The sequence below is a fragment of the Channa argus genome, chromosome 19, assembly GCF_033026475.1.
Source record: "Channa argus isolate prfri chromosome 19, Channa argus male v1.0, whole genome shotgun sequence".
Lineage (NCBI taxonomy): Eukaryota > Metazoa > Chordata > Actinopteri > Anabantiformes > Channidae > Channa > Channa argus.
Window position 1 is genome coordinate 9612877 of NC_090215.1, and position 25721 is coordinate 9638597.

Here is a 25721-nt window from a genome sequence, read left to right on the forward strand (position 1 = left end):
TGAGGAAATACATTAGCAAACAAGCACATCATGAGTAAATGTTGATTATTAGAAGGCTAGTAATGGTTTTGACATTTTTCTTTCATCTGTTGCCCAAAAGAAAAGGTTGTAATTACACACTAAATCCACTGGGGAATGCCAGAGGAATGCAAAGGGTTTTTGGTGCAGCGCGTAAGCATATTCATCTCTGCTGTTAAGGGCGTGCATGCACCCTTGTGGTTTAAAGTGTCATGAAATGAAAAGACTATAGTCATGAAAAGACTATATTACTATAGTTTTAAGATCCCCTTTATATTTGCTTGGCTACCGTTAGACTCTCCAGGATCCCACAGTGCTTGACCTGCACATTCACTGTAGTTGGATTTTCTAATTGATATGTCTGTTCAGGTTTGTTGGCCACTACAGTTTTCTTATTAAGACAGTATATCTTCACAAAGCCTCAGTGCATTTGTTCCAGCACCTTAGAAACAGATTGCCCCTAATTACCCTAATGATCATTAGCCAATTACTTTAACCTATTTCGACTCTGTTAAGTGTTAGTCGTGGTTTGTGGCTTATTTTCTGTTAGATTTGTTACCTTTAATTATGTATAATGTACCTCTTAAATCTAATTATTTACACCTGTAGTTGCACAACTAATCGCTTCTATACTAGTTTTCTTCCCTCAACTTTCATCTCCCTTGTCCTGAAACCTCAAGATCAAAGAAAGTCAGTGAGGTGGAAATAATGGCTGACTTCACTTACCAGCCAGAATTATCAACTGCTGCACAAACCGTGGGAGCTCCTGGGAACATACCCAACCATACACACACACACACACACACACACACAGGTAGGCCTACACATATGCAGACTCATATAGTTGTCATTTTTTTCAGCCTCACATATTACATTATAATAAGCGTCATAAATACACTAAAAGAAAAGAGAAAAATAATTAAGAGAGCTATTTTGTAATCAGAAAGGCCGAGAACAAAAATGAATGAGAACAAAAGCCACTGTTAGATTTTGCACATCTCATCAGCTCTGTTCCACCTCTGTGTTCTCAGAAGAGACAGGAGAGCCTGGCACACAGCTATCACATTTTCTCTCTATGGGAGACAGACAGTCTGTGTTTGGTACAGTGCACACAGACACACACTAAGTGATCAGAAGGGTGACTGATTCAATCCTCCTATCTTCTAGCATAAGAAAGTGGCTAATCAGCATAGCTCATACTCATCATTTTTCTTCCAGATTAGATATTTGTCTCATCTTCCTGAGTCACTTCAATATGATTCTTTTAATTCATTTGATTCAGACTCTCCCACCTTTGTCAACAAAATATTGTGACATAACATGACAATATTTGTGAGCCTTAGTGAATCAGTCCAATGTTCCCGTTACATTACAGCTTGGTCGTAACAAATAAGTGTAAGAATAAACTATTATTAAGCTATTGACTTGAAGTAATAACCAGGTAATGGTTAGGTAAATAGCCTGAAATTACCTCCTGTTATCTGGAAATGTGCTAGTTTCTACAATATGTAAAGTAGACACTATGTAACACAGCTTGAAAATGCAAAACTACCTGTTTCTACTTCATTTTATTGTAATTTGTAATTAAAAAATCTTTAAGCATTAGTAAATACACTATAAGAACTCTTTCCTACTCAGCTTTTCTGTTGTCCACCTAATAAACTTATTCAGGTCAGGTTATAAACTAAACCACCCTGAAGGATCAATTCAGGATTCAGTAACCAACTTCAGCCAACATCCCCAAAATGCAAGCAAGCAAAATGTTTTTGCTCTTCTGTGAAATTCTAGTAACACAAAGTCGTATAGTGACTGACTAGTGTACAGTAAAGGGACATGATGTCTTGTGGTTTTGGGATCAAAACCAAACTATTTAAGTACATTATATAATGTTTAAGTTTGCAGTCTTTCTTGTAGTTGTACGTTGAATATGTCAGGTTTACTGTCATGAGGTGTTTGCTGTCAGTGTTTACTGTCAAGGGTAATTGCACTAAAGTGGTATTGATCACAATGGCATGATTCAGCATATGCTCTATTTTACTGAGACTGCTGTAGCCGGATGCTTCGTGTGACAGTATGCACTATATCATTACATTAGTGATACCAATACCGTTTGTTCATGTAGGAGTGAATATAAGTACATATGTATTTCTGTATCTATGTTGGTGTCTGTTTGTGTTTGTGTGGGTTTGTGTGTGTCTGTGTGTAAGCAGGCTGGGTTGATGTACTGCATATTGGTCTGTCGTCCCTAGATCTTTGCATCCCAGTGGAATTGATGGGGGGTGATGAGTCATACATCAGCCAGAACGGCAGGCACACTCTAAACCTCGACCTCAGTGCTACAAATCTGTCTGGAAGCTTGTGCGTGTGTGTGTGCATACCTGTGAGCGTGAGTGTGTAGGGGCCAAAAGGCAGAGAGAGGGCAGTAGAAATAGTGACACTGTGAAAGTGCTATTAGAGACAGATGATTGTAGCCCTGAGGGTTGGTTGTAAAGGACATGTACATCAGTACCACACTGCTACTCTGATTTCTCTACTCTAGTTTTTATTCCCCTAGCCCTTTTTGTTCTGTTAACTCTGTTCACACATTTAACACGTCGTTCCCTGTGGAGGCTGCCAATTATTTTACACAGGCTTTAAGTCACACTGACATTTCAAGATGTAATGACTTTATTCTGAGGAAGTTTGAGGCTTAATAGCTGCTATTTTCATTCAGGTGTCTTTTTCAAGTTTGCCCTTTTCAGGTCTTTTTTTTTTTTTTTTTTTTTTTTTTAACTTGGGCCTTTTCTTTTACTTTAACAATAGTTGACCCTCAGAAAGTGCCAAGTGCTTCTTTTCCCCATCACATAACATGACTCAATTGCCTTTTTTGTTAAATAATATACACTATATTGCCAAAAGTATTCGCTCACCTGCCTTTAGACCCATATGAATTTTATTGACATCCCATTCTTAATCCATAGGGTTTAATATGACGTCGGCCCACCCTTTGCCGCTATAAGAGCTTCAACTCTTATGGGAAGGCTTTATGAAATACATAATACACAGTGCTCGCAGTCTTCGCTCTAATTCATCCCAAAGGTGTTCTATCGGGTTGAGGTCAGGACTGTGTGCAGGCCAGTCAAGTTCTTCCACACCAAACTCACTCATCCATGTCTTTATGGACCTTGCTTTGTGCACCTGAATTCATTTATTTGGATGGGTGAGCAAATACTTTTGCCAATATAGTGTATGTATTATATGTAGATTAAAAATAAAGATAATAATGATTCCTTCCTATATATCTTGTCTTTTAATAAGGGAACATGGAAGTCACAATCTCTAAACTATAGATGCTCTGCAATTTGTTGTCCCCAATGTATGAACTGAAGTGGGCAAGAAATCATTTGGGTTTTTGGCACCTAATGCTTGGAATAAACTGCAACCTGAACTTCAACTTCATACACTCATGTTACAATGAATGAGTTTAAAGCTCTAGTGAAATCATTGCAGTTTACCTTGTCTGTATGTAAGTGTTTTGTGAGCAAGCATTGTTTGTAATGTAACTATATTGCTGACATCTTGGCCAGGTCTTTCTTGTAAAAGAGAGTTATATCTCAATGGGGCTAACCAGGTTAAATAAAGGTTAATTAAACAAGTGGTTACAGACAATGGATGGATGGATGGTCTTTATACGGTGGGGTTGCTGTGTGGCTTATGGGCTAAAACTGTAGTCCAATAATTTTTGGGTCAGCGGTTCGACAGCTGCTTCTATCCATATTTGGAACACTAAGTTGCTGCTGGTGTGTCAGGCTATTACCTTGCATGGCAGTGCTGTCATCATCTGTGTGTGTGTGTGTGTATGTTTGTGTGTTTGAGAATGGGTGAGTAAAAGGAACATTGTGAAGTACTGTACTTTGGGTACTTGCAAGGCAGAAGAGCGTAAAGACCAACATATTTATCAAAATATTATACCTGTATTTGTTTCCTTGATTTTTAGTTTAAAAATGATGAACACGACAGCACACCACTTAAACAACTTATTATTTCCCAGTGGTTTCATCCTTCTACATCCGCCAGAACATTTGTCCCTTGTGCTGAAGGCACAGCATCAGTGCATGAATAAATAATTTCATTGGGCTGGCTGCTGGTATGTTGTGGAGTTTCAGTTTTTGCACATTCAGCACCCTGCTACACACACAGTAGTAGACCTCAGTCTGTCGACTCTTTATAATCATTGAATTGACCATGTGCAAGTGAACTTTACATTACTGTAATTTTCCAAAGCATTGCATGAAGACCTTTAACCAATCTCCTTCCTTCAATGCTGAAATGCTGATTTGTGACTGTTGCTGCTGTGTTGTGAGCAGGGACACCAGACTGCTGAATCTCCTGAGTATGGATAAAGCACTGATGAACCCTGATGATTGATAAGGCTGTAATAGATAGGTGTTTTCTTTTTTATTAGTCTCTAAGCCTTTTATCTCTTTTTGGAAAATTCCTAAAATGCCACTCTGTCTTTTAAATAAAATTAGGTGCACTTGTTCATGGTCCTGGCTTCGTTTGTGTGTTTATACAATCTGTGTGTATAAGGATTACATCATGTTACCCTCCCTGCCTATTATTACCGGTTTTTCTTCATGCTGGTGAGTCCTGATCCGTATCCAGGATCCTGGTTTTCTCCAGCTGCTGTATCAGAGTGTGGGTTGGACCGCACTGCAGACAGAGAGAGAAAGCAAGAGAGAGAGAGAGAGAGAGAGAGAGAGAGCAAGAGAAAGGGATAGTGGTTGATACACGAAAAAAGGGAGTCAGACAGATGCTTGCCAATGTGACTCTATATTAGGAGATCCACGTAGCACAGAGGAAGAACGAGGTGAAGAAAAGGAGAGAAGGCTGAATTGGCTCACACTCAACTGTTTACACTGATGCAGATTTCACATAGGTAACTATAGTGTGTGTGTGTGGTGTGTGTACCTGTGTGTGTCTTCATCTGTGTTAGACTATATGCATGTATGTGAAAAGGTTTAAGATGTCCATTTTCGGAGCTACTAAACCACAGTGTTTCCCGGTTATGATTTTCTCACAGAATGATACAAAACCACATTTAAATTTCAAAGGAAATGCATCATGTCATTAATTATACAGGTGTGCATCTGAGTTTGAAGGAAGAATGAGCTGTCAGAGAGTAATTAGTTATGTTTTTGGTCTCTTTGGTGCTGCATCTCTGTTATGTGCGGAGAAAGTGAGGAATACACCTGTGCATTAGTATGTGTTGTCTTCAGTACAGGAGGATATTGTAACCACAGGTGTTTTTTCTGCCTTTATGACTAACATACATCTGCTTCAGCTCAGAGGTCCCTTCTCCTTCACTATCTGTTTCTTAATTCCCTGTTGTGTGTTCATCTACCCCACACCTCCTCTCTTACACCTCTCTGTTTACTGCAGTACACTCCACTTTGCTTAAGAACATATTGTTTGTGCGTAGCTTTGCTACACTTTATAGGGCGTCATTCACAATTTAGAGCTTAAACGAAAAGTTGCAGTGATTCCGTAATGTGCTTCAAAAGTAAATACAGAGAAAATGCGTGTTTTAAGAACTTTGTTGTTTCTAATTCGTTTTTCTTGTCTCTTTTTACAGTCTGTCCTTTTCAGTGGTAAATCAGCCATGATGGTGTGAGTGTTTGTGTGTGTGTATGTGTGTGTGTGTGTGTGTGTGTGTGTGTGTGTGTGTGTGTGTGTGTGTGTGTGTGTGTATTACTACATGTTAAATATTTGAATATTTGTTATTGTCTTACAGAGGGTGTGGTAGGTGGATTCAAATTAAAATTCTTTACATGTGTCTCAAATGCATCATACTTTCACCCCCTTTCTATTTCTCTCTCTCTCTCATCCCCACATCAGCTTCCATTTGTTGCCATGGCAACTGTGTTTGATCTCCTTTTCCCTGCCCCTACATTTGAGCACCCTTCTTTTCACCCTAGTCCTTTCCCACTCTTTTTTTTTCATCCACTCACACAGACACATCCACACATACTCTCCTCTGTCTTTTCTACTCCTCCCCCTCCCCCATCTTCCTCTCATATGTCTCACCTTTCTCTCCCCATCACTGGACCTTTTTAAGGGGCTAGCCACACCCTTCCTCTCTGCTAGTTCTGCAGTCCTTTCTAACCTCTTCTCACCCCCCCCTCCCCCCCCCCCCCCAAAACGCACCCCTATACCCAGTCCTTTCAAAGTACAGTTTTATGCGGAGCCTCACCTTCTGAATTATTCATGTTATTTGACATCTGATCAGCATGCTAACCTTGTCGCTGTTGTCATAATGTGTTCATGTATAGCTTTTGTGTCTTTTTATGGCTGAATAGACAAATTTTATTTCAGTGTCATGATTATTTAAAGGTCTGTTTAAGGGTTAAACTGGTTTTAAGGCTAATAAAAGAATTAGATACAGGTTAGGGCAAAGGCTGAGGTTAAGTGTTTATTTGTGATGGTTAAGGTCAAAGTAATGCATGTCACAAGTGTCCCAGTTTTTATAGAATGAGGAATATCGGTGTGCGAGTGTGTGTGTGTGTGTGTGTGTTTTTTGTAGAATTGGATGTGTACATGGTAAGACACAATTGTAGGACCTAGTTCTTATCCTTTATAATGATACATTTCATTATTGCTAATTTGAATTCAAATAAATGAGTCTCAGTTGCAATCATGATTAGTGTTGTGTAGGTTTTGGGATGTGTTTGCCCATACTAATTGATCAGTCTAGAAAGCACTTTGAGAGGCCACTGGGGTAAACAGAGGAAACATTTAGAGGCTTTGAGAACAGTATGTGGTGACTGGCTCTTACAAGGTGATATTACTTGTTAATTTATTACTTAGTAGTATGTTGTTAAAGTCACAATGTAGTACTATATGCAACTTTTAGGAATCAAGCTAGCTGTAGCATGTAACTGGAAATTAGTTCACCCGGGACATTAACTACCGACACTGTCAGTGCCTGTGGCATAACTGGTTAGAATAGCAAGCCTCACTAAAAAGACTTTAGAAGGAAAAATCCCTGCACTGCTGCCAGTGCTGTTCTGGGAGATTGTGTCACTGAGGCCTTGACACCACTCCACATTAGGGTACAAAATGTGGTATATCTATATTAAACACATCAATTTTTGTTATATATGATATTATATTTTAACAATATATACATACAAACTGCAAAGCACACAGTGTACTTCTTTATTTTAAGGAATCTTAATATTTGTCTTTTGTTGCAAGAGAAGTGTTGATTTAATTAAATATCCAATGTGTGATTTTTCTAAACATTGTGTTTGTGTCAGGCTGCATTCTAGAGAAATCTGGCCCTAAAGATTTAGAAACAAGGGAAGTGTATCAGGTTTTTCTAGCATTGTATGCAAAGCAGCTTGTATACTCCCAACAGAGATCCTATTAGTATTCACACACAGGCCTCTGCAGTGATTAACACATGTTCTGGCATACATCAGAAAAAAGACTTTCATATTCTGTATTCATAAGGGTTGTTATCAGTATTCTGCTCACTTCTACTGTACCACTGTGAGACACTTCTTTCCTTCCTGCGTCTGCAAGTATGTCCCTACACACCCCCACACATATGCAGATTCATACACACTTGCACATATACACCACCTACACCGCTCTCAAGGTGTGAAGTGATCTATAGAAGCTGTAATTGTCTGTGTTCCACTTCATCAAAGAGATCGTACACGGCAGCATTAATATCTCATCTTAAATGTAAAGCTGTACTATATGAGAACCAAGCAGCAGAACCAGTACCATACACAGCATTATACCGCATATATGCAGTGTAAGTGTCTGTAGGAGGTCTGGTCAGATGATGAAAACATAGATGGTAGCTTCAAGTTCTATTCCTGGCAGCAAAATCAATACTGTACAAAAAACACACTTGTATTGGACCCATGAAATTGGAATAAAAAAATAAAATTACATTATAAGCTATGTCCAGATACTCAGAACCCCATCATCTAACATAACACGATTCATTAAATAAACACAGGCACACACACACATTGGTACAGTTAGTCATCCCTTGTTCATATTTTGCTGCAGAATTGTCCAAATATATTTTTCTGGGTGTGGTACAGCAAAGCAGTGATGCATGTGAGAAATTATAACCATGCTCTGTACATACAGGCACAATTCATGTGAAGGAGTCTGTTTTTTGCAGCTCTGTGAATGTGTACAAATGTGACATCGGCCTAGTTTTCTGTTGGGTTTGACCATGTCTGAGGATGTTGGATTTATGCAGCTGAATATGTTTTTACATGTGTTTTGTGGCCTGTGACAACCAGAGAAAATCATCTTGGGACTGGATTACTGAGCAGTGTTTCTTTTGATTGATGTGACCCTGAATTTGTGCCTAAATTAGACAAATATTGAAACACAATATTTCTGAGTGGATGTAAGTCATTTTGAAATGAATCCCTCCAGGCCACATCAGCTCTGAGAAAAACAGAACTTGTCAATCTACATTTTTTAGTTTCAAATTAGTGTCAGTAATGATTAAATGAGAGGGAGAAGCTGTAATGTGGAGATAAAACTGCGGGAATTGATGCATTTGAGAAGGAACATCTAATAGATTTTTTTTCTGAATACTCATGGCAGTAAGTGGATCTCAGATACTGTAATTCACCTCCTTTTCAAAGTATTCTAGTCATCACAAGTGAAGTGTTATTTCTGTCATGTTCGGACCTTGTCTCTTCATGGACTATTTATGTGTACACACAAAGATATGATGGCTGTATATTGAACTAATCATAACAGAATGACATCTGTTATCGTTAGTTTAATTCACAGCTGAAAATGAAACACTGCGTTTGCTGTGTTCGGCTTTAGAAACATATACTGCAGTATGAAACCCGCATCCTGTTACTAAAGGAACATGTCAGTAGGAGAATGAATAGAGAGATACAGGGAGGGAAAGTCACAGAGAGACGTGGGGGTGTTATTCATCTTCTAATATGACATAAAAGTTCAATGTCAGCGTAGTATGTTCCACCCCACCATCTTTGTTCCCTCTCTCCACTCCTCATTTACGCATTTACTCTCACTGGAGCTTGGTTTGCTGCAACTGTGCATCAGCAAAAGTTTAGCCAAACAGAACCACAGTGTAGGCTTGTTTGTGAGTGTGTCATTACAAAGAGCATGCATTAAATTTTTAACTATCATAGAAAAATGGTTGTGCGTGTTATTTTCTTATGTCTTTTGTTTAATAGTGTTAGTCTGCTTTGGTCTGTGCTTGAGGTCTCATGTTTCTTACTTCTCCCTATCTCACCATCTTTTTTTCAATCTCAGTTAAACTTATGGGGATGGGTCAACAAAATGTAGTATTTTTATTTAAAAAATAAAAGTCAATTCAAGCATGACCCAAGTTCCTGTACAACTCTGTGTCTCCATACAGAAACTGGACACATAGACCCGGTCCTTATCGAGCATTACAACACACCAGGATTTGTTGGATGCTTGTCACGAGTACAGTTTAATGGAGTTGCCCCCCTCAAGTCTGCACTGAGAACAGGTACACAGGCCCAGGGCACAGCAACAGACGTTCAGTCAGACAGACAACCAGCAGCCACCTCACCGGCATCTTACCAGGGCAAACTGGTGGAGTCCAACTGTGGGGCATCACCTCTCACCATCCCACCAATGTCTGCTGCAACAGATCCCTGGCATCTGGACAACACAGGTAGCACAGAATTCTTTGAAGGATACCTTCATTGATTTTGAACTTGTTTCGTTTGGTTATATTTTGGGTACATTATACATAAAAGCCATTAAACTTCCCACTGACTCCCCAATATCAAAATATCTCGCTACTTCTAGCTGAAAAATGCCTCCAGATGACATCACTTGGAGGAACCTTCAGTTCATATTATCTCATCTTGTTACTCACAATATGGAGTTTATAATCATGGTCAATCTGCTTTTCCAGAGTTCCCCCAGATGACATTATGTAAACTCCTTATAATGAAAAAGTCATCAGGGTGATGTCATCCGGAGGAGTTATTCGGCTAGATCAGAGAAATATTTTAATAAAGTAGAAAAAGTCAGAGAGAAGTTTACATAAAGCATTAATCTACATTTACACCTTAAAGTAAAGCCATAGACAGCAAGTTTAAAATTGGTGAAGTCGCCCTTTAAGATATTGCTGTCAGTCATTCCTTCTGTTCCAGTAATAATATTCAAATGCCTCATTAAACACAGACAGATTCACATTGTGATGTCAAAAGCTTTATCAGTAATGGGAAAGTGTCACTGTCTGTCTCAGTGTGCCAAAGGTTTATAGCAAATGTTGAACACAAACAAACCACTGCAAACAGAGATGCAACTTAACTCCATATAAAAAAGTGTGACCTTTTCCTGGCTATGACTGCATAGAAGTCAGTATCAGTTTGGCAGTCTGAAATATCTCAACAACTACTGATGACATTTTGACATTATGATATTTTTTACACGCATGCATGATCTCTAAATGATAAATCCTTGTGACTCCCTGACTTTTAGGGCCACTACATTTGTGGTTTTGAATAACATCTGTTTGGATAGATGGAAATTAAATCAACCTCAACTATATTTTTTATATATTTGTGTATGCCGACTCACTTAACAAAGATAGTGACTATGGAAAACATTATAACTGCTAAATCTGTTTTCATTCTCACAGTGAGCATATTAGCATTCTGATGTTAGCATTTAGCTCAAAGCACAGCTGTGCCAAAGCAACGCCCCACAGTTGTTTAGCTCTGCTGTATCTGCAGTATGGTCAGTCTATATTTTTAAATACAATTTATTAATGTTTCAGATTAAGGATCTACACACTGTGTTACACATGTCCACAGTTACATGAGTACTCTTCTGTCTAATGTTACATTCTGCGAAAGTGTTTGGGATTTCAGATGTCGTTATTCTGGGCTCGTCCGTTTTCCTAGGGCTTTGTGCCAACTGCGCCTTTGGGAGCATTGAGCTATGTGAGATCGATCCAGTCTATTGATCTAGACTGTTGGTCTGAATTCACATAGAGCTCTCCACCATGCCTCCACTGAAAAGATTACAAATTGTTTGCTCTTGTATAGCTACTGTAGATCTAATCTATATTTCATGTATTCCACCTTAAAAAGTGTCGTGTTATTTTCCGTATTTCCATTTTAAGTTTTGTCCTGTTCTTTTTCTGCCCTTGCTGCATATCCTGAATTCTTATCGAAGGACACAGAGACAGCTGACAGACTGTAAAGAGTCTGATTAATCTCTTGTCCTCTACTGTTTCCTATTTTCCCTCCTTTTTCCTTTCTCAGCCTCATCTTCTAATTCTTACTCATGCTCATCTTTGCCTCCCCGGAGAAGTATGCAGCAGCAGAACTAGCTATGAGCTCATACCATGGTGAATCAGTAGGTGTGAGTTTGCACATAAATGCTCTTCTCATCTCTCTTTTTACTCGTTTACCCTCCATTTTTGCCCGTTCAGGGGGGGCTCAGGCATAGTTTTCAATAGCTTCTTAACCTGTCATGGATTATTAATTAAATATATAAAACAATGCTGTGACACATTCATTAAGCTTCACTACTCATCCCCTGAGTGTCTGGCCCAGGGTTCTATTTTTATGCTGGAGCAAAACAGCACCTTGACATGTTGGCATTTAGTTGGCCGTGAATGCACTTTGCCCATCTGTCTGATATTTCTTTGAGGTCAAATTGGTTGCAATTCTCATATCAAAAGAAAAAGTAACGGCATTGTTTGCAATTTCCCAATTTTGTGCATAAATGTGTCATTAAATGTAATCTGTTTCTCAAGAAAGCCACAATGTCAACAACATGTATTTCCAAGCTTTCATTTCTTTATTAATCACACCTAATAAACATACAAAGTGATGGTGGAAACCATAATTTCAACAGTACCCTTTAATGTCACTAAACATTAACTGGAGTCAGGTGTTAGCAAACCTGGAGTCCAGTAAATAATGTGAGAATGTAGGTGTGGTTACAAACTACCGTGACTTATAAAAACACACACTGTGCTATTCACTTGCAGCACCATGAGCCATGTCTAGCTAAAGATCGCAGAGAACCTTCTGTAAGATCAAGAGTTGTTGATCTGCATGAAGCTGCAAAGTGTTACAGGGTGATATTAAATTCATCTTGCACAACATCCCTATTCATGAATCAACTAGATGTTTAGCGGCTTGCTTGAGGTTATTTCAACCAAAAGTTGGTTCAACCAGTTATTAAAACACTATTGCCATTACTTTGTCCAACTTCAGTTTGCATGTTTAATGGGTGTGTTCAGTATAGACATGAAAAATCATAACTGTTTGTGTTTCATCAGTTCAGAAATGGTGAAGATCAGATCACATTTCATGACCAATTTATGCAGAACACCAGGTACTTGCAAACAGTGCTGTTACATTTTCTTGCAACTGTAGTTACATTATAGACCTTCTTGTAGTCAGTTTGTACTTGTATGAATAAATGTATTGTTTAATTTTCTTTCTTCTCTGTATTCAGATGCAGAGTTCCCCTTTAATGAGGAGAGAGTGATTCCTGATGGAGTCAACAGGGACTCAGCCATTATTGGAGGTATACAATCATCATTTTGTCATCGTTTGTGAAAGCAGTGTTGGTCCGATTTGCATGTAATGTCTATAGGTAACTTGATTAAAGTGCTGAAAAATTACATACAACAAGAACGCAGTATGACAGTGCTGGCTTGTGGGCCAGGAGCCTTTTGATGTTTCATCCACCCTTCTCTCTGCCCCCCTTTACCTTCTATTTCTCATAAGATGTGATTAACAGTGGAAAAAAAATAATTTACCAGATCCAAAGGTATTCAAACAGCCTACAGTCTATTTCTACTGTAGCTGTGTTTCTCCCTCTATATCTCCATCTCTGTGTATCTTTTGGCAGGTGTTCCCGCCTTTGGAGCTGTGTGTAATTACTGTTTTGCTATTGCTCCTCGTTGCTTCTTGTTGATCTTCTTTTGTTTTATCTTTTTACTCTCCCCAACTGGTCAAGGCAGTTGGTTGCCTGGTTCTGTTGGAGGTTTTTCTTTTCCACTTTCACCTTCATTCTTGCTCAAGGGGAATTTGTTGGGTTTTTCTATAAATCTGTATAGACTTTATTATGTGAATATAACAAAATTAACAACAATTTGAATATAACAAGAAGAGCAAATTTTCTGATTCAAGAATAACACCCCACATATGTTTGTGCACATGACATCTTTGTCTTCTCCAGGTATCATCGCGGTGGTGATTTTCACCATCTTATGCACTCTGGTGTTCCTGATACGCTACATGTTCCGCCACAAAGGCACCTACCACACCAACGAGGCCAAGGGCAGCGGGGAGTCTGCGGGAGAATCAGCGGACACAGCCATCATCGGCACCGATAACCCCGAAACCATTGACGAGTCAAAGAAGGAGTGGTTCATCTAACAGCCAATGATGGGACCTTGCAAGAGGAAACAATTCGTCAGGCCACTTGTTGGAGGTTTTATTCAGTGACCAATCACGGGAGAGACAGAGGAGCAGCCATTCATGAGGACAATGATCTCCCAGAAAAGGCGAGGATGTCAGAAAGACATGTACAAAACTCCCTTTTGTTTTGTTTTGTTTTGTTCTGTTTTTTTTTTTTTATATATATTCAGAGTATTAGAAAGAGAAGGAGGACAGTTATTCAGCAGAGCACGGCTATTACAGACTGTACATGTATATACTAACTGGCGTGTCCTTCTTTGTATTGTGCTTGGAAGTTTTCAGGAGTCCTTTGAATACTGTATATGACAAATAATTATACTTACTGGATCGTGTGATAGCACAGATTTATTACCAGTCTCTGTTGCATTTTGAGTTTTATTTTTTAACAAATCTTTAATCACAAATAATCAAATCAACATGCCAAACCCTTTTTATTTCTCGTTTTTCAGGCTGTAGTTGCACCAGACTCTCAACATTCATATCTGTCACACTACTATGGTTGTAATAGAGAGTTGAATAGAGACACCAGAAGTCACTTTATTACTAAAATATTTTGTTATTTTATAAGATATATTCAGAGTCCAATACATAAAACGAATGAGAAATATATGACAATGATATCATAAGTCTGTCGATTAAATATGTGTGAAATATAGAGTTTTATGTTTAAATCTTATGACATTAGATTGTATGGGAGATCCCTTTCTGAAGAAGGGCACAGAGGGGTTTCTCATAGCATGATGGGAAATTATGACACAAATATGGCTTAGCTCAGCATGGCAGCTTTCTTTTCATTTGTTACTGGTGAAGCCGCAAGCCTTTACTCATTCTGACTTGAGAGGTCATTTGCCAAACACTTGGATCTTAAACTATTCACAGATTAGCTCAGATTATTTTTGGCTCATTACAAGTTTGTCTTTGAGTTAAGGAGTTTTTTTTTTATATCTTTGCATCTCAAACTTAAATGGGCTGTGGGTTTACAGAACATGCATGCTTTTGTGGGTATACAGTATGTGCAGGTCCCTTAAAAATGTTTATATTGGACAAAGTGTGTGCACAACTGATTGAATAACTTGGCTGACACTTCATAAGTTGTATTGCTGCACTAAATTCCAGGCATTATTGGGCTAAAGCAGTATAAAACAAAACAAATACTGACTGCTAGTATTTTTTCCAGGGATGATGTTATGATGACAATTGGCTGATTAATCTATTGTGCCTTCAAGCTGTTGAGCCATGTCCAACAAGTCCCCTAACTTTACCACCCACAAGGATTGTTTGTACGTACTGTCCTATCTGTCCCAGTGAACATTTTGTTGAAATAGCGCCACTACGTACAGAGGCAGGCATCTGTTGTTGTGCAGCACAAAATAGCAGAAATCACTGGTTACGATGGAGCCAAAATGGTGTCCAGTTTCAGAGGTGCATTTTTCGCTCTAAACACTAAAATGCAACATTTAAACTGGGGACACACAGAGGTTCATTTTGGGTTAAGTACAAAAAATTGAGGGGCAGGCTAGGTTTGTGTTAGGGTTAACATATAAGTCACAGGCTGTGTCTGATCTCATCCCCTACTCACTCATTTGTGACACAGCCACAGTCTGCCTTAAAAGTCAGTACTTCGGTAATGTCAAGTCAGGTGCGTAATGTGACTCTAACAATACTTGTTTCATACCAGATTCAAACTTTGGGTCCCCTGTGTGAAAGTCCTGCGTTTTCTGACCAATTCACCACCCCAAGCCGGCCTCCTAACAAACTTTTTAAGGTCTAAATACTGTCATGGTGTAACATTCACTACAGCTGCTGGATGTCGCAGCAGTTAGACCTGTCTGTTTTTGGCGCCCGGTACAAACGACATACTCCTTCAAATTTCACAGGAGAACAATGTCTTTCACCTGGACTACTTATCACACTCTTACTCCAAAAACATGACTGGTACTGCATGAAGTGGGTTTTCAGGTGCCCTGTTTTCCCACGAATCTCAATCAAAGCCTGATTTGGATTCGAACTGCCAAGATCAAACAAGTTAATTCCTCTTTAATCCTATAAATGTAAACTGGGAAGCATAGATTAGTAAGTTTTCATTCAGTAGAAACAGCTGAATTGGTGTATAGAAGAAGTGCACACTACTCAATCCACAAATATTTTAAATCTGCCTTCTGTGATGCACATACACAAGTGAAATGCATGTTTGATAGAGTCAAGGTTGTTTGTTCAATTTGAACATGTTGAAAATGAGGAGGCTTCTGCTTTGCCAACAATGACCTGAGCTTTGCTCTACCTGTGCCACTGTTGTCTAACATGCAGCTGTACATGCTACATTATATTATCTATGGTGTTTTTCTGTCAGTTGTGTTTCTCTGTTTTACTTACAAGAGCATTTACAGTACAACGTGTAACGGTTAAAACCAGCTGCCAATCCTATTGTGAATTTTATTTTATTTTTTTATATGTTTGTGTGGTCCAATTGCTGATGATCCTCATCAACACCCCATGGTTGACTGCAACTGGTATGTAACTATCAAAACCATTAGGACAGCTGGTGAACTCAGCCTGCCTTCTGCTGCAGCCTCAAAGAAAACCTTATCCATCTACACACTAATGCATTAAGGCAAATGAGGGACTTTCCTTTCCTTTTTTATAACTCTGACTATACATACACATGCACACACGCACCCACACCCTTGATTAAAATGACAACGGATTATCAGCTCTGACAGACAAAACCATAATCCATGTTTTGCTTTCGGTTCTCTTGAGTTCAATAAAGAGTGTTTGATCTCTGATTTCAGTCTTTTTTATTTTCATGTTAACACATGCATTTGCATTGTCAGACACTAAACCACAATTAAACACAATTAGCCAGAGAGATTGATTTACATTGATTTACAAAAAATGTCTAATTCTTCAGAGATGAAAGCCTGGGACTTCAATGGCCAAGAGATGAAGGATGGAGGATAGCAGGTGGCTTTTCAGACCTCAGGACATTCACCTGAAGCAGCAGACATGTGATAATTTACAGAAACAGCCAAATCGCATTTATAAATAAAGTGTGTGTATATTTTTATATATTGATAACATACGATTTTTTGGCAGGAGAACAATGTTCTGGGGGAGGATGCCAGCCTGCATCGACAACTGTGTAAACTTATTTTGCAGGGCAACACTGGTTCCTTGAGTACGACCTGCAATCACAGAATCAGTTGCTCTCATCTTTGGCCAATCTTGAATTCAACACGAAGGAATGAATAAACCAAACTTACTGAAAAGCATGTTGACAATATTAATCACTTCGTCTTTTGTCTTAATGATGTGAACCAAAGCGTAGTCGTCATACAGGACATCAACTATATGCATGTCATTGTCACTGCCCCACACTAATGAAAGTAGAAACACAGGACAGGCAGCAGAATATACATTAAATGCTTGTATAGAATAACCGTTATGGTTAAGAATAGGGTGAGTCTCCCAAAAATATTTAAATGTGTTTTTGTAGGACTAGTAGAATGAGGACTAGTTTGAATTTTATGCCATAGTGAGGACATTTGACAAAGACTTATAGTAAGGGTTACAGTTAGGCATTTTTGGTCGTGATTGTAAGGAAAGAACTAGGGCACCCATTATTTCAATACATGTCCTCGTGCTAATTTCCAAATGAAAGTGTGTGTCTCTGTGTGTGTGTCTTGTACTCATGCTGGCTGTGGAAAGTGAACCGTCCAGGAGTATCAGTTTTCTTGGCACGGTCAGTCATTCTCCGACAAGTACCATCATCTCTAAAAAAAAAAAAAGATAAGAACAAAAAGGGCCACTTTATTATCTTTTTTCAAAAAAGGAAATGTAATAATCTTTTAATTTGAAAATATTATTTCCCATTAATCACTTACCCACCTCAGGTTGGAACAAGACAAGTCTAGGTCTCCTGCTTCAGCTGGATTGAACATAACAGTGCCTGTCTTCATTCTTGCTCTGTAGTTTGCAAACCAGGGTGCATTAGTACCAATGGTAGTCATGTACCACTTGCCTGCCATCTAAAAGAAAGTAAATTATGCCGAATGAAAATTTTTTTTCAACAATTAACCAGAGTTAAATCTTTAAGTGTTTAAAAATCAGTTGCTAAACTGCAGCACGTGCATTAAGCTCACCCAAGTCATCTGACACATGAAGTAGGAGATACTAAACACCTTTCTGACCAAATTATTCTGGATTATACAGACAAATGTAATAGTTCTCACTCTCTCTTACCTTATTCACGGTAAAGTCTTCAACAGGTGTGACATCGGCCCAAGCAGCCAGGACGCACATCAGAGTGCCCAGCGTCATCAACAGTGTGTTTCTCATTCTCCTTTGTGTGTTGAGCCTCTCCACTATCAGAGAAATATACCAAACTAAACACAGGTGGATGTTACTTATATCATACAAAGGCCGGTACACTATCCTCTCTACCAGAGGTGGGGCCAGATGTGGCACTGACCACCCCCAAAATCTGATTGGGCACTCCAGGTGCCACCTCTGCCACCATGAGAAGGTGGTGGGTACCTGATGTAGAAGTTTCACCAGAAAGTTAAGTGACCAAATCCTAAGCTTAAAAAAAATAATTATCATTATAAATTATAACAGATAAATTAATAACAGTAAATAATGTTTATTTAATACATAAATCTATGGTGTTGCCATAATTTGAGATGGATTTTTACCCCTCTCCACCCGTTTATTATTATTTGATTATTGCTATTTGACATTTCTTGCATTGAACAGTTTTTTACAATACTTCTACTTTATAAATATAGTATTTCCATTGCTTATTTTAAGTAAAAATCATAATATTGCTTTATTATTTTACTATCAATATGTCCTGTTATGTTGTTATTACAAAAATATTATTTTATTATTTATAAATTTTACCTTACTATTAACCTGCAATTTCTGAGGTATAAAGTGCTACCCAAACACTTTAGAAACACATCTTTAATATGCAGGTAGTTTATGTGATTAAAACATTTAAAATAATTTTCCAGCTGTGCCACCCTATTTTGAGCATGTATCCAGTCCTAGCCAATGCATTTCTGTCTCCTCCTTCTCCCTTCCTATTACTAACCTCTGCATTACAGATCATGCACTGGCAGGCTGACCACTGCCACGGCCTAATTTCTGTTTGGTAACAATGGAAATGTATCATTATCATCAATCATCAATTTGCATTCATCTGAGGCAATAATTATTATTAAACATAGCAGTGAAACCCATTTAGCCCATGATTCATGTGAAAATAATCTCACCTTAAGATCTATTATTCCTATGGGGTTAAATAGATTGTTAATAGATAAAGTTAAGAGATAGTCTTCTTTCTTGTTTTGTTTCCACTTCTTTTAACTGTCTTTTTTTTTTTTTTTTTTGTATTTCTTTCCTCTCTCCTTTTTTGACCTTTTTGTTCTTATGCTCTTGTCATCCTCTCAAGCTTTAATTCAACTTTGTTATTAATGGAAAAAAAGTTATGATTGGGAAATAATAGTTTTACTCCTTTAAATGCTCAAATTCTTCTATGTGCCGCAGCCTTTAAGTGAGCAGCATCCTTTCAGCATCGTATCAGCTCTTCGACATAATGTCCTTTTAATTATTCTCCATAAAATAGTTGGGGGTTTTTTTCAAAATCAGTTCAAATTGTCTAAATGTTATTTCCTATTTAAAACCTGCATATTGAGGCCTGTTATCGTTCTTTGTCTTTTCCATTTCAAATAAGAAGGCACACAGCTGGTGTACTCACTAAAAAAATCTGGTAATCCTGTTCAATCTGTGGTAATCATTCTTCTGTTTGGTGAGTTTGATTTTTTCAATCGGGAAAACTCTACTCTCCTTCTCTTTGGAGACCTGGAAGGCTTCTTTTCACTCCTTAGATTTATTTGTATGTTCATCTCTTTGATAGTAATAATTGAATCATCAAAGATCTGTTTGTTAGGAGAGAACACAGGCACCAACTTGTAATTAGCTGATAATTTAAAAACACAGGATGAAGTTAACATCATGATAATTCTTGGATTATACCAATTAATCAGCTGGTGGCAACATACATGCACAGCCCACAGGAGCCAGAGATGGCAAAAGTAAACAAACTCAATACTTATGTAAAGTGTATATCCTCTCAAATTATTTAATCATAAAACACACAGACACACACATACACTATCCATCCAAGGTTGGGATTAAGCAGAACCAGGTGATAGCCAGGGTCAAACAAATAAAATCAAAGCAGGCAAATAAAATTGACCCAAAACCTGAGCAGTCAACAAAGGGGGATGAGCAAACACAGTCCAAGTCCAATGTCCAAAAAGCTGGTTCAGAAAACAGGCAGACAGTTAAATCAGGAACCATTTATAAATAGTGGTGGAACTTGGTATTGTAGTTAATTAATAGGTTAAGGTACTTGTACCTTAATTCAGAAACTTGACTTTTTGAATTTAATGTTACGTCTGTTTCACAACAGTACAGAGGGAAACTGTCACAGTGTTCTGTCCCTGTTTTTCCTACAAACATCAGTCTATGTAGTTTCAGTCTGTTTTGTTTGCCCCACATATATAATACCTTAATTGACCTGGATCAGCGTAACCTCCTTATTAAGGTTAATGTTTCACCTAATCTTTCACCTGTTTCTTGCCAGTTTATATTTGCCCTTATTAACACTCAGCCAACAGACAGTCACTGACCCTACCCCTGAACCTTCCTGAAGAGCTGATGACCACCTGTCCACTGCAAAGATAATCAGATAAACCTATGGAATTATACTTGAACTTGGCAAATCTTCCTGAACGGCTACCTGATTAAAAGAGTTAGTATTACATCATCTTGCCCAGGACTCATACTGACAGTTACTGGCTGCCAAAGTGGAGTTGGCATCATGGATTATGTGCCCTACACAACATGATGATAGGTTTCTTTCAAAAACCAGAAGCTGTCATCATGGTAACATCATATGTGTCTGTCTGCATTCATTCATATCTTGTTGAATGCATATACATAGATGGTGGGGTATATTCAGCTGTCCAAATATAAACAGTGTGTTTCCATGTCATATAGTGATAATTGTGTTCTTTATATTGAAGTTTATTTATTTCTTTATGTTAGGTTCTCTTACTAGACCTCCAGTATCTTTTACAAAGTGATGATAAAGTGAAGAGTTGATGTAGATACACACAGCCTTTCATTCCAATAGCGACTACATTGTTTTGTGTTTGTTGGTATTGGTGCTGCATAGTTGCTGTATTTTATTCACTCTTTGTTTAATCTGGTTAAAAGTAAAAATGACAACAAAAAGTTTTAATTAAGCTGCACACTTGCATTTTGATGTAAATCAGGGCAGGTCATAGGCTGCCCCCTTGTGGTAATAAATAACACAATCAATTTAGTCCATGAAATGATTTATCTGAGTCAGTTTACTTATATGCCACAGTTCACAACTCAAATAGACAGATACAAATACATACCTGCCACAATGCATCTCATAAAGATCATTTTTTCAATAGCTCATCTTTATTCCTTTCCTTTGTGTTACTGTCAGCCTTTTATTGTTCTATCCTCTGCACGGCACAGAGAGAAGTAGAGGGAGGAAATGTCAAGGTCAAGCTGAGGAAGCCTTTGAAACACTCGTCAGTAAATTGTTTGATCGACTTTGACATTACAGAGTTAATTTCATTTCATTGATCATAGATTGCAATTTCAATTTGAAGGCACATTTTACAATGGATGTAGTAGCGTTGAGTTTCAAAATAGAAAATTTTGAAAATGTTTTCAAAAATAGAAAGTTCGCTCTGCAGAACTCGGGAGACAGTCCAAACCCAGCACAACATGCAAAGATTAAGATTCACTTTGAGCTCTGCTAAAACTTCAAATAAGTTTTTAAATAAGATCAATTAAGGAGGAGGGAGAAATCTGCCTGTGCCTGGTTTAGTGAAGACATTCCTGTCTTGCTAGTGATTAGTTTTCATACAGTGGCAAATTATGAAATGTGCAAAGTAGTGTGAGTATAACGTGTAACGCAACATTGATTAGAAATGTAGGGGAGTAAAAAGTTTAAGTAGCCTTATTTAAATCCACTTAAGTAAAGTACTGTTACATGAAAAATGTGCTTAAGCACAGTACTTTCCACCAATGGGTTGAGAGAATCAGGATCAGTCTTTGGTATAGAGTGAGGACCCACAGGGGAACAAGAAGGATGGAGAATGGCCGGTGACTCCTCAGGCCTCAGGGCACTCTCCTGTAGCAGCAGACATAAAGAGACCATTAAAAGAAACAACTCCTATGCATTTATAAATAAATATTCTGTATATATTTCTATATTGATGACGTACTGTTTTCAGGCAGGAAAACAATGTTTTTAGGGAGGATGCCGGTGTCCAAAGAAAACCGTGTAAACTTCTGCTGCACAGCAACATTGGTTTCTTGAGTACGGCCTGCAACCACACAATAAGTTGCTTAAAAATTTGGTAAGTCCTGAATTCAATATACAATCTTCCCCACACCAATGCTGAACGACCCAGACTTACTGAAAAGCTTATTGACGACACCAGACACTCCATCTTTTGTCTCAATGGTGTGAACCAGAGCGTAGTCATCATACAGGACATCAACAATGGTCATGTCATTATCATTGTTCCAAACTGATAGAACCAGGAATATGTGAATCACAAAGCTGAATTTGTAGTGTGTTTGTGTCTCTCTCTCTCTCTCTCTCTCTCTCTAGGTGTGTGTGTGTACATTACATACTATGGCTGTGGAAGGAGTAGTGTCCGGGAGTGTCCATTTTGTTGGCAAAGTAAGTCATTCTGAAGCAGGTACCATCATCTCTAAAAAAAAAAAGCACAAAGAAGCCTTTGCTCCTTTCCACAAAGACAATATGAAGATGTTTTAATTTAATCTATTTCCCTACCTCAATCTGGCATAAGAGAGATCCACATTTCCTTCGGCGGTTGCCACTAATACAGCTGTGCCCATTTTCATTTCTGCCCTGTTGTTCACAAACCACTGAGAGTTGGTGGCAAAGCCAACCATGTACCATTTGCCTGCCATCTAATAGAAAGGAGGGCAAAAATGAAGATTAATAAATATTCTTCAAATGATTAAAACTTTAAACTTGAGAGATTATGAGCAATAAACTCAAGAACACACATTATACAACTGATTATTGAACAAGTAACCACATAATAATACAACATGTCTGACAAAGGTAACATTCATTCATAACACTGCAGACAAATCCAAATGGTAATGCTGTTGTAAACTTCGTCCTCTCCCTCTTACCTTTTCTAAGTTGAAGTCTTTGACAGGCGCGACATCAGCACAAACAGCCAGGACACACACGAAGGCGCCCAGCATATTCAGCAGTGTTTTACTCATAGCTTCTCCTTTGTGTTCTGAGCTTCTCCGGTGATGTATGAAGTGTCAGTGGAACATAAGTAAAGGGGAGTGGAGGCTCCTTATATCCTGTGGGCCCCTGTTCCCCACTCTCTCATCCCCCTTCTGTCTCCTCCTCATTTCCTCCTACTGTATTACTAACCTCTGCATTACAGAAACTCATTGACCTTTACCCACTGGCACAAGCATCCCTGTCACACAAGTGGCTTGTATGGATGCAATGGGTGAGGAGGGACGAACGAGGGAACAAGGAGGAGAAAGGAGAAAATAACAAGGTTGTTTTACCAGGCGTGTACTTCTCCACCTTCTCATCAATACTCTTACCAATCAGCTGTTTGTAAGATATTTTCAGTGCTCATAGTTTCATGAAAAATGTCAACTTTTTTTTAACTTTGTCCATTTTATACCAACTACATGAGCAACAGAGCTGTTTCATCTTGTTAGACGAGTCTATGCCTTTATGTGAAAAGACTCTCTCCAAAATCCATTAACTTGTACACAAGATGCTGATCTGCTGTGAATTCTTTCTCAAATATTCCAATAGACTTGTCAAAGCTCTCTTTGTTAGGAGACAAGACAGGCACCGACTTGCAATCAGCTGGTTATGTAGCAAACACACACACACACACACACACAAAGGTGGGAGCTGGAGCAAGGAGCAGTAAGAACCGTTTTTTTTTTTTTACAGTTTTACAGTTTTATTACCAAACTCTATCAACCATAGGGGCTTAACATGGGCTTCATAAACTCAAGCCCAACCCTTCTGTGTTTTCACACTTATACCATGACAATAACTCGTGCATAGTAATGGCATCATCAGAATTAAGCTACTGAAAGATAAAGCAGTTGTGTATTGTCCTTAAATAAAAACCCTTGACAGTGATTCAGTTTTTTATGCAACAGTTAAAACTGTAAGACTTTCAACAACTTCTTCTTCTACACATTGATATTTTTAAAAGATACAATATTCTAGTGTTTTCTTCAGCTTGTGGAGACAAGAACACAAAGGTACGATGAGGCTCACAGCACACAAGAAGCAGAAGACATTTATGTTTCATTTTGTACCGTAAGCTGTAATGGTACAAAGCACGGGTCCACTCCCCGGTCCTCTACAATAAGTGAAGTGGTATTTGCAATCATCCGCTGTTCTCCATCTACAATAATCAATGTAATATGACGACACAAATTTTACAGGAAACCGATTTGTCAAAATAAAGTATGTGTGGTTTAACGTAGTCCTATGTCCCAGCACTCAAATTTCTTTCATCCATTATACAAGACATTTTTGTAATAGTGTCATTTGCAACCAGAGATGTTCACAATGCTAAAACAAATCTTCTTGCAACCAAGATAGATAAGACTCTTCGGAGACTCTTCAAAGGCTTCTGTGAGCAAGAGATGAAGGATGGAGGCTGGCATGTGACTCCTCAGGCCTCAGGACACTCATCTGTAGCAGCAGACATAATGAGACTAGGTAAAGAAACAGCCACAATGCATTCACAAATACAGTGTCTGTATATTTTTCCATATTGATGACATACTGCTTTTAGGCAGGATAGCAATGTTTTCAGGGAGAATGCCGTTGTCCAAGGAGACTTGTGTGAAGTTCTGTTGCAAAGCAACACTGGTTTCTTGAGTACGACCTGTAATCACATAATCAGTTGCTTTTTTATTTGAGTTCAACATACTATCTTTGCCACAACAATGTTGCGATATGAACGAATATGTAGACTTACTGAAAAGTTCGTGGACAATATAAGACCCTGCATCTGCTGTTTTGTTTGTGACAATAAGAGCGTAGTCATCATACACAACATTAGCAACTCTCAGGTCGTTGTCATTCTTCCAAACTGATAAAAGCAGAAATACACAGGTTAGGTATATGAATTTACACTGTGTTTGTGTCTATGTGTGTTTGTGTGTGTGTGTGTGTGTGTGTGTGTGCGCGCGCGGACACGCACCATTGCTGTAAAAAATGAACCGTCCAGGAGTTTCAGTTTTATTAGCAAGTTGATGTAATTTCCAACAAGTATCGTTTTCTCTAAAACAAAGAAAAGCAGAAGCGGGTCAGTTTGTTGATCTTATCAACATGAGAACCATACGAATTGAAAATGGGATTAATCATTTACTTCAGGTAAGCATAAGAGAGGTCAAGGTCTCCATCAGCTGTTGCCACTAATACAGCAGTGCCCACCTTCATGTCTGCCTTTTGATCCACAAACCACTTAGCGTTGGTAGCAAATCCAACTACGAACCATTTGCCTGCCATCTAAATGAAAGCAGGGGAAAAAAGAAAAGTAATACACATCCTTCTAAAAAATGAATCTTTGAACTTAAGAGATTCGAACCAGTAAATCACAAACGTACATTACACAACACCACAAAGAATATTGTGAAAAGGAAATAGTTGCATCGAACAAAACCCAAATAAAACACTTCTTTTCTCACATAAATGTAATGATAGTGACTGTGAAGGACACAGACTAATAAAACTGGGAATACTATTGTAATACTTCTTCCTCTCCCTCTTACCTTCTCCAGGTTGAAGTCTTTGACTGGTGTGACTTCAGCCCAAACAGCCAGGCCAAACGTTAGGGCGCCCACGATCTTAAGCACGGTAATACTCATAGCTTCTTCCTTGTTCTGAACTTCTCCAGCTGTCAATGAAATGCCAGCATGACAAAGAGGTAAAGGTGACTGGGGGCTCCTTATATCCCCATCCCCCTCTCCCCCTTTTGTCTCCTCCTTCTCCCTGCTGTCATTAAATTGTTGCATTACAAAAACACATTGGCCTTTACCCACTGTTGTTACACA

The 25721-nt window shown here is 38.5% G+C and overlaps 4 protein-coding genes across 6 annotated transcripts in view; 1 reads left to right on the forward strand and 3 right to left on the reverse strand.

Annotated features, from left to right (window-relative positions):
* The window catches only part of cntnap2a (contactin associated protein 2a), a 292011-nt gene extending 275720 nt beyond the window's left edge, over window positions 1–16291 (forward strand). For 2 of the 3 annotated variants that reach the window (XM_067485954.1, XM_067485955.1), the window contains 3 exons: window positions 9437–9721; window positions 12535–12606; window positions 13264–16291. In XM_067485954.1, coding sequence (XP_067342055.1) covers window positions 9437–9721; window positions 12535–12606; window positions 13264–13463 — 557 coding nt within the window. In that variant the 3' untranslated portion in view covers window positions 13464–16291. Of the gene's footprint in view, window positions 1–9436; window positions 9722–11327; window positions 12496–12534; window positions 12607–13263 lie in introns of those variants that run through there. The other variant, XM_067485956.1, reaches the window with a different exon arrangement.
* LOC137105054 (lipocalin-like) lies at window positions 16287–20766 on the reverse strand. The gene is made up of 6 exons (XM_067487004.1): window positions 17748–20766; window positions 17394–17533; window positions 17152–17278; window positions 16769–17003; window positions 16589–16690; window positions 16287–16497 (listed from the first exon to the last, which is right to left on the reverse strand). The coding sequence occupies exons 1-6, from the start codon at window positions 18105–18107 to the stop codon at window positions 16478–16480; spliced, it is 984 nt and encodes a 327-aa protein (XP_067343105.1). The 5' UTR covers window positions 18108–20766; the 3' UTR covers window positions 16287–16477.
* A 145-nt stretch (window positions 20767–20911) lies between these two features.
* On the reverse strand, window positions 20912–23515 carry LOC137104577 (lipocalin-like). Its single transcript, XM_067485975.1, has 6 exons — window positions 22794–23515; window positions 22423–22562; window positions 22260–22339; window positions 22040–22153; window positions 21845–21946; window positions 20912–21750 (listed from the first exon to the last, which is right to left on the reverse strand). The coding sequence occupies exons 1-6, from the start codon at window positions 22887–22889 to the stop codon at window positions 21731–21733; spliced, it is 552 nt and encodes a 183-aa protein (XP_067342076.1). The 5' UTR covers window positions 22890–23515; the 3' UTR covers window positions 20912–21730.
* A 270-nt stretch (window positions 23516–23785) lies between these two features.
* On the reverse strand, window positions 23786–25697 carry LOC137104574 (lipocalin-like). Its single transcript, XM_067485972.1, has 6 exons — window positions 25440–25697; window positions 25037–25176; window positions 24869–24948; window positions 24644–24757; window positions 24449–24550; window positions 23786–24354 (listed from the first exon to the last, which is right to left on the reverse strand). Exons 1-6 carry the CDS (start codon window positions 25680–25682, stop codon window positions 24335–24337), a joined length of 699 nt encoding a protein of 232 aa, XP_067342073.1. The 5' UTR covers window positions 25683–25697; the 3' UTR covers window positions 23786–24334.
* Between the last annotated feature and the right edge of the window lie 24 nt (window positions 25698–25721).

Excerpts from the sequence above, each read along its gene's own strand:
- LOC137104574 (XM_067485972.1), bottom strand. The coding sequence starts at position 25,682 with ATGCAACAATTTAATGACAGCAGGGAGAAGGAGGAGACAAAAGGGGGA. Across the intron at positions 24,949-25,036 it reads CTCTCTTATGCTTACCTGAA|AGAAAACGATACTTGTTGGA; the intron begins GTAAATGATTAA and ends TCTTTGTTTTAG. Across the intron at positions 24,355-24,448 it reads TGCTATCCTGCCTAAAAGCA|ATGAGTGTCCTGAGGCCTGA; the intron begins GTATGTCATCAA and ends CTGCTGCTACAG.
- LOC137105054 (XM_067487004.1), bottom strand. The coding sequence starts at position 18,107 with ATGATAATTATTTTTTTTAAGCTTAGGATTTGGTCACTTAACTTTCTG. Across the intron at positions 17,004-17,151 it reads ACACACTTTCATTTGGAAAT|TCCTACAAAAACACATTTAA; the intron begins TAGCACGAGGAC and ends TCATTCTACTAG. Across the intron at positions 16,691-16,768 it reads TATTGTCAACATGCTTTTCA|GTCGTACTCAAGGAACCAGT; the intron begins GTAAGTTTGGTT and ends CTGTGATTGCAG.
- LOC137104577 (XM_067485975.1), bottom strand. The coding sequence starts at position 22,889 with ATGAGTAAAACACTGCTGAATATGCTGGGCGCCTTCGTGTGTGTCCTG. Across the intron at positions 22,154-22,259 it reads CTACTCCTTCCACAGCCATA|TTTGGAACAATGATAATGAC; the intron begins GTATGTAATGTA and ends TGGTTCTATCAG. Across the intron at positions 21,947-22,039 it reads TGTCGTCAATAAGCTTTTCA|GCCGTACTCAAGAAACCAAT; the intron begins GTAAGTCTGGGT and ends GTGTGGTTGCAG.